At 43.7% G+C, this 10,663-nt stretch overlaps 1 protein-coding gene across 3 annotated transcripts; it reads left to right on the forward strand.

Annotated features, from left to right (window-relative positions):
• The first annotated feature begins 416 nt into the window (after positions 1-416).
• On the forward strand, positions 417-10,293 carry LOC129333132 (leukocyte elastase inhibitor-like). 3 transcript variants are annotated; one of them, XM_054984564.1, is made up of 7 exons: positions 417-615; positions 1,827-1,913; positions 3,502-3,648; positions 4,493-4,610; positions 7,106-7,248; positions 8,521-8,679; positions 9,285-10,293. In XM_054984564.1, the coding sequence occupies exons 1-7, from the start codon at positions 448-450 to the stop codon at positions 9,690-9,692; spliced, it is 1,230 nt and encodes a 409-aa protein (XP_054840539.1). In that variant the 5' UTR covers positions 417-447; the 3' UTR covers positions 9,693-10,293. The 3 variants fall into 3 exon arrangements, with proteins under 3 accessions (XP_054840539.1, XP_054840541.1, XP_054840540.1); XM_054984566.1 differs by having other exon boundaries at positions 9,289-9,408; XM_054984565.1 differs by lacking the exon at positions 417-615 and adding an exon at positions 1,528-1,588.
• Positions 10,294-10,663: the final 370 nt, after the last annotated feature.

The following is a 10,663-nucleotide window of genomic DNA, read 5'->3' on the forward strand; positions in this document are numbered from 1 at the left end:
AAAAAAACTGCTGGTACTCATAGATATGGTTGCACTAATTTCCACCAATTCCTCCCTCAGGACTTGGGAGAGCCCCCCAAAAGGTGCTCTCTCGAGATCAGTACAGGTGAGTACCACCGCAAAAGAAGCCTTGCTTGAATAATAGAGAGAAAACAAGGATATAGTGGCTTAAGCCGAGTAAGAGAGACATTATACAAAACCGTGTCATTATGCTGTCATGCTAAATTGTTCCAAGGAATATAAGCCACACCTCAGCATCTGCTGTTTGCCACTCAGGAAATATGCCTCATGGGTTAATGTGAAACAATATGCACACCGGCTTTCAAATTAGGTACTTCATGCTGTGACATGCTCAATGTAACAGGAAAGAGTCCTGAAGTCTTTCTGTTCCACCTTTTGTGAACTCTTCACCTGTTTACAGGTGTCCTAGTTGCTGTCATCTTCAAGATGAGCTCTCTCAGCGCTGCCAACACTGAATTTTGCTTGGATCTTTTCAAGGAACTTAGCAAGCAAAATGCTGGTAGAAATGTTTTCTTCGCCCCTGTGGGTCTCTCAGCAGCTCTGGCCATGGTCATGCTTGGTGCGAGAGGGGACACTGCAGCTCAGATGGAAAAGGTAGGTGTCCTATGGTGCTCTGAAGCAGGCTTGAAAAAAGATTACGGAGCTTAGGGGAACAAGACCAGATCCTTTTCTAAATGCATACATATATTGTAAATCCATAGGTAAGCAGGAACATTTTAATGCATTCTTTTAAAAACACTGATTTGTTCCATTGATTTGCATGTAACATGACAGTGGGAGGGGGGAGTGGTCCTTACTTGCAGCCGCACCTATAGACCAGTTTAAGAAAGATTGCTTAAGCGGAGAAAATTCTGTGCCTGGAGAGAATGCTGGATGTCTCTGGGCTCTGAAGTCCTGCTTGCTTCATGTCACAGAAGTTAAAATGATTGCATTTATACTGTGGGGACTATCCCTCAAAGTCATTCAGCACCCACAGCTGACTTAACCTGGAATCCACATTGGATGCTGTCCAAGCAGAACCACAGTACTGGGGCAAAATCCTGTTACATGAAGAAGCTGCCTGGATCTATAGTTTTGTCTTGTCTTTTAAATCTTCCAGGGCTGTTACAGTTTCCATGACTCATGAAACTCAGTAGTGCTGATGGAGCTCAAACACTTCTTTCCCCTGCCCTTAATAAATCCCTCAAGAGATTGGTGTTTTATACTCCCAGAGATGGGAGGGGGGGGGAGAGAGAGAGAGCAGCATCCAATAGGTTAATTTTATTCACATTGATTTTTTTAAAAAAAATTTTTTAAATATCTATATGCTCACTGTTCTCCCAGGCAACTTTGATCCAAGGTGGAGAACCACAGGAAGTTTAAATCATCACACTGTTTAGAACTGCAAAAACCTTGTCGACAAGATCCCAACGCATAAGAACCAGACTGCAAAAACCATTGAGAGCATCCAAAGGCTCTCATTAAAATTCTTTTGGACAGTCATTAAGGGACTGCAAAAGAGATGGGACCTTCCTAAGTTCTTCTGGAAGGCTGTGCCATAAGGCTGGAGTAGCTACAGAGAAAGCTTGTAAGTGGGCAGCTATGGAATACACCTTCACAGGATTTGTGATGATAACCCTTTGGCGCTGTGGTTTGTGTGGCGCAAAGGTGCCAGATGGGCTTACATCAGAAAACAGGCTTGCTTGCTTCACACAAAATGTTTGGCATACTGTGGATTATCCTAGGACCAAAAGCCACAAAATAAGCCCAATACCCAATCTGTTCTCATACTTGCCATTGCCAGTCACGTGGTGTTGCTGTTGCAGGTACTTCACTTCAACGAGATCAGAACATCAGGATCTGGAGACTCCTATGAAACTGGACCTCTTGCAGACCAGAAAATGAAACCGCTGGTAACAGTACCTGTTAATGTGAGGGGGGAAACAACAACGGTTAAATTCTGCATTTGGAGGGACACTTTTCCATTATGGGGGAAAAGGGAAATGTTTACATCTTAATTTTAGGGGTGTACACATGTCATTAAAGATCCAAGATCCATGGAAACTCACCAAAGAAATTTTCCCAACTGCTGGCAAATCAATGTTTGGCAGGCTTTCAGAGAGGGCTAAAACAGCAGAGAAAATAATATTTAATAATTACTGTTTTCAAGTAATGTTTAAGTTGTTACCCAGCACGGAGCATGCAACAGATCCAAATATGCACTAGAGTTAATGCATTGCAAACAGAAGGGAATGATTAGCAAATCACCCAGCTAGAAAGAGAAATTATTTTGTCATATTGGATTTTGTTTAGTCTACGCCATTTCTACTGGAAAGATAAATGTTTAGTAAATTAGACAGTCCAAGCTGAGACATGTGTAGGGTTGCTAACTCCAGCAAGGGAAATTCCTGGAGATTTGGGGTCAGGACCTGAAGAGGGTGGAGTTTGGGGAAAGTGGGAGCTCACTGAGAGCAAAATGCCATAAAATCCACCCTATTTCCTCCAGGGGAACTGTGTAATCTAGAGATCAATTGTAATTCCAGAAGAACTCCCACCTCCACCGTGATGCTGACAAGATTAGACATGAAAGGATTTGGAATTCATTAAGAAGACAAAATATTCACTTGATAAAGATACATGAACAGTCAGTCACACTGTGAGAATGCACTCTCCAGCCTGAATTATTCATTGAAAGGTCTTCTTCAACAAGGAAGTTTTTCATAATGCACAAGGAAGTATGACTGTCTTGCTAACTTCAGGGATTTCCAAACAGTAGATTTATTTATTTATTAAAATATGGCTAGCCTTCCTTTCCTTGTGGCTCAAGGTGACAGTTCATTGCTCACTGAACAACAGAGGAGCATTCTAAAGGTCAATTTAGGCATACATATTGAGGCACAATATTGGGAAGGGGGGAGATAAAACTGAAGACTAAATCAGCATTGGGATCAGAACTAAGTACATTTGTTATCTGCAGTACACACGTGGTGCTGGGGAGGCTGGAGTCAATGAGCTTAGGAAGGTATAGTTCTGCTTAGAATTGCACTGTAACTATAGCTTCCCCAAAGAATCCTGGACATTGTATTTTGGCGAAGATACTGAGGGCAAAGCTACACATGACGAATGACACTTGAACGGCAAGTGGATTGAGTGGAGGGCAAGTGAACAGGGAGAAATACACTTGCTGTTCAAGTGTCATTCGTCATGTGTAGCTTGGCCCTGAGAATTCTGTTAGATTCCTACCTGTTGCCACAAATCTACAATTCCCAGGGTTTCCTGGGGAGAAGGAATCCCTGTTAAATCACGTTAAGTCTCTGGGGAGCTTTGTCTTTAGATGTAGTATCTATTCCAGCAAATCCAGGCATATCTGTTGTTATACTTTTCCTCTGCTACTTTGGAGATTCTTGTGCATACACTTGTGTGAAGAACATAGATCTCTGTAAAACAGCAAGTCACCACCATTAAGCCAGCCTTGTTAATATATTCTTTCTTTGTTCCCAGACGGCTACAAAATTGCAGTGTGATGAACGTGGAAATGTTCATGCCCAGTTCCAAGCCTTATTATTACAAATCAACAAATGCAGTAATAACTATGTATTAAGCATTGCCAACCGACTGTATGGAGCAGTGGGTTTTGAATTCATTCAGGTGAGTTGAAAAAGGACTTCTTTTACTAAATTCCATTTGCTGTCTAGATGGTAAACTGGACTTTGGGGTCAGATTCTACAGCACATCACCTGAGCCAGGGCAACTCCGGACTCAAATCCCATCTTGATAAAGACTCAACATGTAACTATGGTCAATACAAGTACTGCGGTTGTGTGGAACTGTGGTCTAAAATGAGTGTATGACGTGCCATCATGTCGTAGCAGACTTCTAGAGATCCCATAGGGTTTTCAAGACAAGAAATGCTTAGGGGTGGTTTGCCACTCCCTGCCTCTGTGCAGCAACCCCAGACTTCCTTGGTGGTCTTCCATCCAAGCACTCATCAGGGCCAATCCTGCTTAGCTTCCAAGATCTGATGAGATTGGGCTAGCCTGGGCCAACCAGGTCAGCGTGTGGGCCAAAGTACATGATAGGAATGGGTTCCAGACCTGACTCATGGTTATACATTCAAACAATGATTCTGCTTTGAAAATTTCTCTGTTTTGCCATTTTACTGCAAACAGGACACAGGAGAGGAAGGAGCTTTGGGCTTCCCTTCTGCAGCATTATTGCCACCAGAATCAGCACTGGAAGGCCCTGTTTTCCCCTCCCTCTGGCTTCATGTACCCTGGGATGGACACATAGTGGAAGAAGAAGGGGCAAACAGGCCTCCTGGCACAGTTTCCATTGGCAAAAATGCCGCGGGAGAGAAGCCTGAAGCCTCTCTACCCCACAGCATGTTTGCAGCTAAGTAACAGTGACAGGAGTATCTCCCTTCTAGCTCCTTCATTAAGTCAGAACCTCTCAATGCTACCTGCTTAGTAATATATGCACTCATGTTCTCCAGCAATACTTATGCAGCACTAAGCAATTATACCATTCTGAGCTGGAAAGCGTTGACTTTTTGAATGGAATTGAAAAAGCCAGAGAAACTATTAATTCATGGGTTGAAAGGCAAACAAATGGTAAGTATGCATGCATTTTGTGCATGTTTAAAAACTGAATTTGTGTTTGGGAAATTGCGAACACTGATAGATATTGATATTGGTGTGTATCTACAATGCTGCATCACACCCTCACATATATAGTTTATTTATTATTTAGTACATTTCCTTTCTCATCCCATACTATTATATTACGGGGGAGCAACTGTAAGGACTTGTGCGTAGACATGGGCACGAACCAAAAAAATTTAATGAATCCGCAGTTCATGGTTCGGTGCCGATGATGATCCTGAAGTCGTGAACCGCAACAGACATTTCCTGTTGCTGAACCGGTTCGCGGTTCATGGTGCTCAGAATGGCCCCGTTGCACTTAGAGAGCCCATATTCACAGGGAGTGTGTAGCAGGCTCTCCTCCAGCCAGCAACCAAGTTTGGTCAAGATTGCAATAGGGATCTTGGAGTTATACCCTCTCCAATCCGAGGCCCTCAGGAAACTCCCACAAAAATCCAAGCTCAATTATACTCTCTCTGTCTCTCCCCAAAGGCTAGCAAGTAGCAAGCAACAGCTCTCACACTCCACTGTTTGCTGAAAGTGAAAGCCAGCCTAGGAGTGCAGTGTTTTTTATAAGCTGAGGTCCCATAGAGCAATGGAGGAGGTCTGTGTTTGGCCGTTAGAGCTGCCTATCAGGGTTTGCAGGGATGAGATTGGAGTGCCCATGGCTACAGAACACCCCTCCCCCCTCCCTCCCCTGGGTGTCTTCTCCCATCTTGTAACCCCTTTGCAGCTCCATGGTTGGAAGGAAGAGGTGCCGATCAAGGTAAGCTGGGCTTCGATTCGGGTTTCCAGGGCGACAGAAGGAGCGCAGACAGAGTTCAGGCATTCCCCCAGCTCCGTTTCCAGGGGAATTGATTGACGGTGCCTGACTGTCCAGCTTCCTGAACCGTGGCCAAACGCACAGAACCAGGCTTCTTCCGAACGCTGGTTCGTTTGCCGTGGACAATCACGAACTGCCAGATCGCGATCTCACGATTGCCAATTTTGTGGGTTTTTGAAGTTCATAATGCAGTTCGTGCCCATGTGGACTTGTGGGGGCATCTCATTTTCCCCTCCCTCACTATTTCTTCTTTCCCTTCCCTGAAAGCTTCTACAGCCTCTCCACTTTTCCTCTCTTCCTCTCTCCTTCCCAGTCAACCTACATTTATACCCTTCTCCCATTTTCAGTTTTCCCACCTCCCTACCCTGACAGCCTCTTTCTGGAAAAAATCTGGCCAAGTTGTACAGTGGTGGTTGCTGGGCCAAGCCCAGCTGCAGTGAGCAACCTGCAAAGACATGCAAGGAGTATCTTAACTTCCCCTGTATCCCCCTTTCCACAGTATTTTCTCTTTCCCTTTTCCTGCCAGCCCTCATATACTCACCTTTCCCTACTTCATTCTCTCTTTCCCACCCACGCAACCTTCCAACCTACATGTTATCTGCCCTCAATCTTCATCTATATTATTTTTATACCCTGCCTTTATCCACCATGTAGGCCCAAAGCCGCATACACCATACTCTTCCATTTTTTTCTTCACAGCAATCCTGTGAGGCAGGTTAAGCTGAGTATGTGTGACTGGCCCAAAGTCACCTAGTGAGATTACATGGCAGAGTGTGGATCCGAACTTGTGTCTCCCAGATCTTACTCAGAAACTCTTACCAGAACACTACACTGATTTTTGTGTGGTGGCTGCTGTTGAATGGTAGCAAGCAGCTGGGTGTGGAAGCTGCATGGTTGGTTGTGGCAAAGCTTGGCCCCATGAGTCTCCCTCAAAGGCCAGAACAGCCTTGGAATGGTCCCTGCCCCTTTCCTTGCCTTTTACCAACAGAAACCAAAGGATTGTGGTTACCTAACAACCCCATCATGTCCACTGCAGGGGTCATCTGTTTCTCAGAAGTATTGATATGACTTCTGTTTTGGTTTTTTAAAAACCCTCCCCCCAATGTAATGTATTTAGATTTCAGATTTTTCTACAAACCTGGATTTTTTTCAGGTTTGTAGAAAGATCTGTCTTGACTGTTCATGGCTCAAGTCTCCAGATTTAAGTATCCACAGATTCATCCGTGGTGAGAATTAGATATATTGATATCATATTTTCAAAAAGACTTGTTGCTGTACAGGGAGGGTATTATCTCACACAGATCAGTCTGGAAGGCCCGAGCCTATTATAAGGAAACATCAAATGGCCTAAAGTGCAAACAATTGGAAGTGATGCATTTATTGACATAAATTTGCAATATACTGGATTTTCCCATCCCTTGTTAAAAACTGTCAGAAGTATATTTCCTGCTCTTAAATTTAAATTTAGCTGAAGGACGATAGAATTTATCAGGTTTGTTCCTTAGTAGTAGCAATAGTGGCTGCCGTTATTGTCATTTAATCCTTCAGAACATTTCTAGGGTCAAATTACAGAAATGATTATTCACAGAAAGCCATCGCTTCAGAGGCTGGTTACTTCTTTTGATTTCTTTTCACAACAAAGGCAAAATCCAGGACCTTTTCCCCTGTGGTGCTCTTGATCCATCAACTGTTTTGGTGTTGGTGAATGCCATCTATTTCAAAGGAAAGTGGTTGTCCAGATTTAAGAAAGAATACACCAAAGAATTGCCTTTTTGGCTGAATAAGGTATGGCATGTCTCACAATTTAGGCAGAAAAGAAGCCTTTCATGGGAAATCAGTGCAACCGCACTGTTCTCATTATTGTTCCTTACCTGGCCAGCTCTCCTCTGGTCTCTTGTTAATCATACTGTTGTTGAAAGTCTAAGCAAACAGACGGTATGACATCAATCTGATCCCATAGCAAGTAATGCAATCTGCACATGTCTCCACCAGCTTTGGCACATGTCTATCAGAGAGGGACGCCGCTCAGCATTTGCATTAGAATGCACAGCTGGCTGCGCATCACCGTTAAACACCACACATGACTGCTAAGGTGCATTCTCATTTACACTATTATAGAGATGGAAATGTGTATCCCACGAAAACATCTTGCACTATTAGTCACACACAAAACCTTCCTCATGCAACTGTATCTGTGCTGGGACTATAGAATTTTAAAATATGTATATTAAAATATATTTAAGGATATATATATCCTTATGCTTTTTTCACTCCATTCAGTGTACACAAGTGTATCCACTGCCCATATCTTGTGCCTTGCTGCAGAATTCTTTTCTCCTCTCACCCTCTCTTTAAAGTCAGAGTCACCATATCCACTCCTCCCATTACACTATTGTGAGCAGAATTACTCTTGGCCATGGGGCAACCAAGGTGGTTGTCCTGGACCCCAGGCTGGCTGGGTCCCCAGGTGTGCCCACTGCCCATCTCTCCCCAACCAGAGGGGGCAGTGGGAGAGCTGGGTGGCCAAACCTTTCTACCCCCTTAGGACGTGGGCAGCAGCTGACTGACTATGTTGTGACTGTGCACACCCACACACTCTGAGCTGCACCTTAGACAGGGTGAGGGCCATGCCTTCCTTGAGCCTGGAGTGGCTCCAGTGGGACATGAGAGAGCCCCAGGATGGTGGCAGTGATTCTGTACTTTTGCCCAGGGCCCCAGGATCATTAAGTCTCCATTGCTTGTGAGTGTCTTCTGGCATAACTAGGTGGTGGTTGCTTATATTCTCACCATGCTGAAATTTGGTCCACATATGTGGACTTACTAGAAGGCTGTTGGCCCATAGTGGAACCAACCCTACTGCGTCCTCTCTACTATATGGAAAGTTGGGGGTGGCATATATCCGATAAGACCATTTTCGCTGCATAGTATGTCACTAAAACAACCCACAAGTTGCTCATGAGGATAGAGGCCCTGTGTTCTGTGTCATTTAATTCCCACTGTGTGAATTTCTGACATAAAACTGGGTAACAGATATTAGTCCACTTTGCTTTGTTACAGAAAGAGTGCAAAAACGTGCCAATGATGTTTCAGAATGGAAAGTTTAAATTGGCCAGAATTCAAGAGCCTCGGCTTCAAGTGCTTGAGCTTCCTTATGAGGGTGGAGAGCTAAGCATGATTATCATGCTCCCTGAGGATCAGGATGCTTGTCTAGAAGAGGTAATTATTGTTTTTTAAATGTCTGGGGTTGTTAATGGGAAGGACCATATTTTAATGGTAAATCACAGGTTCTGCATTCAGATGGTCCAGGGGTTATTGTGTAAACCCTTGGCATAGCTAGTTAAAGGGATCCCAGGAAGTAGGGCTGGGAAAGTCCTCTACCTGAGATCTTGGAGAGTTGATGCGATCTGCATTCAGTAATACTGTTCTAGGTAGACCAATTGTCTGATTAAGTATAGGGCAAGTTCACATGATGATAAGCAAGATATCAAAGCGGCATACCCACCTATCTTGAATATGAATTGACAGTTTCTGCATTCTTGGGGAAACCCTATTATTTATGATATGAGGCCCAGCATTATATTTGGCCACAGAGATTGACTCCCACAGATCTTGTAATAAAGTTGGACCAATCTGGAAATAGTTATTAAAAGAGGTTCTCTTTACATTGATTCCCTCCATTTTCCCTTTTAAATTTTGACCAATAGTTTCGATCCTGGTGAAGTTTGACCTAAAGGCATAGTGAGGTATGTGGCAGGATATAAATGCAACCAGCCAAAAGGTTGATAATAATATTGATATATCTGTGATTTCCTTCATTCAAGCTAGGAAGTTCCCTTACCTATAAGAAAATAGAAGAGTGGACCACTTTTTCAAACACGTGCCCATTGAAAGTGGATGTGTATCTACCCAGGTTTAAACTTGAACAAAGATATGAACTGAAGACGACTTTGCAGTCCATGGGGATGACAGATACTTTTGCGAGAGGAAAAGCTGATTTTACAGGGATCTCCGAGAAGACAGGACTATTTGTGTCCAAAGTCACTCACAAGGTCTATGTAGAAGTCAATGAAGAGGGCACAGAAGCAGCAGGTGCCACCGGGATAGGAATTGCTCCAATGAGTGTACACTTTCCTGTGGTGTTTAAGGCTGATCGCCCATTCTTCTTTTTAATTAGAAACAATTCAGCAGCAAATAGCATTCTCTTCTTTGGTAGATATATATCACCTTAAGTAACATGCCATTTTGGGGGGAAATCCTTCTATTTAGTACTTCAGTGCTAAGAGAGACAGAGGGAAATCTACCAGTTATGTTGATTCATCTTTACTATGCCTAGTTCTTCCCCCCTATTTCTTTTTCGTGGAGCAAACACGGCTTTTAGCCCTATTTTCACTCAGGTGCGCAAACTCCTCTTAACTACATTCATCTGGGAGTGAATCACATTTGAGATAATCCTTGCACTGGTAGTTGCTTGCTGCACAGTTAACATTATTGTGGTGGGCATGAGAGACATTTGTCTGAAAATGCAATAAGCCAATCCTCTCAGTCTTAATACCTCGGCTGTATTGTGGGCATGATTATAACACTGACTTTGTTCATTGCTCTGATGGGGGCATTAATCTATCTAGAAGAGCAGTATATAAGCATTGTTGCTGTTGCTGTTAAAACACATCCTCCTCCTCCTCCTAATGTACAGACTTTGCCTGAGAGCCAAGCTACAAGTGACACCTGACACAGGTTGGACACTTGTCAGCTTCCCTCAAGTTTTGAAGGGAAATGTAGGTGTCCTGGTTTTACAGCTTGGCTCTCCATTACAGCTGCGAGACCAGGATGCCTACATTTCCCATCAAAACTTGAGGGAAGCTGACAAGTGTCCAACCTGTGTCAGGTGTCACTTGTAGCTTGGCTCTGATTCTCCTGCACAGTGATCTGCCTACTGTCAGTGCAAGGAGATAAGAGTTCAGTTCAAATTTAAGGGGCCAGATGGAACATCAGAATGCATTTTTGTGGGTGCAGTTGCCCCACTCTGTCCTGTCCCATTCCATCGCTGATTTTTGCCAGAAACACCTTTGGCAAAAGAAGAGTGCTCAAGCAATGTTCCTTCCTTGATGGAAACTCCTTTGTTTTCAGTACCCTCTTTGCCATTCCTTTGAGACGTCACTCATATAATCTCACTCATTGAGAATACCATGGCATAATCTCC

This window comes from Eublepharis macularius, chromosome 7, assembly GCF_028583425.1.
Source record: "Eublepharis macularius isolate TG4126 chromosome 7, MPM_Emac_v1.0, whole genome shotgun sequence".
Classification (NCBI taxonomy): Eukaryota; Metazoa; Chordata; class Lepidosauria; order Squamata; family Eublepharidae; genus Eublepharis; species Eublepharis macularius.

Excerpts from the sequence above, each read along its gene's own strand:
- LOC129333132 (XM_054984564.1), top strand. The coding sequence starts at position 448 with ATGAGCTCTCTCAGCGCTGCCAACACTGAATTTTGCTTGGATCTTTTC. Across the intron at positions 4,611-7,105 it reads GGTTGAAAGGCAAACAAATG|GCAAAATCCAGGACCTTTTC; the intron begins GTAAGTATGCAT and ends TTCACAACAAAG. Across the intron at positions 8,680-9,284 it reads AGGATGCTTGTCTAGAAGAG|CTAGGAAGTTCCCTTACCTA; the intron begins GTAATTATTGTT and ends CCTTCATTCAAG.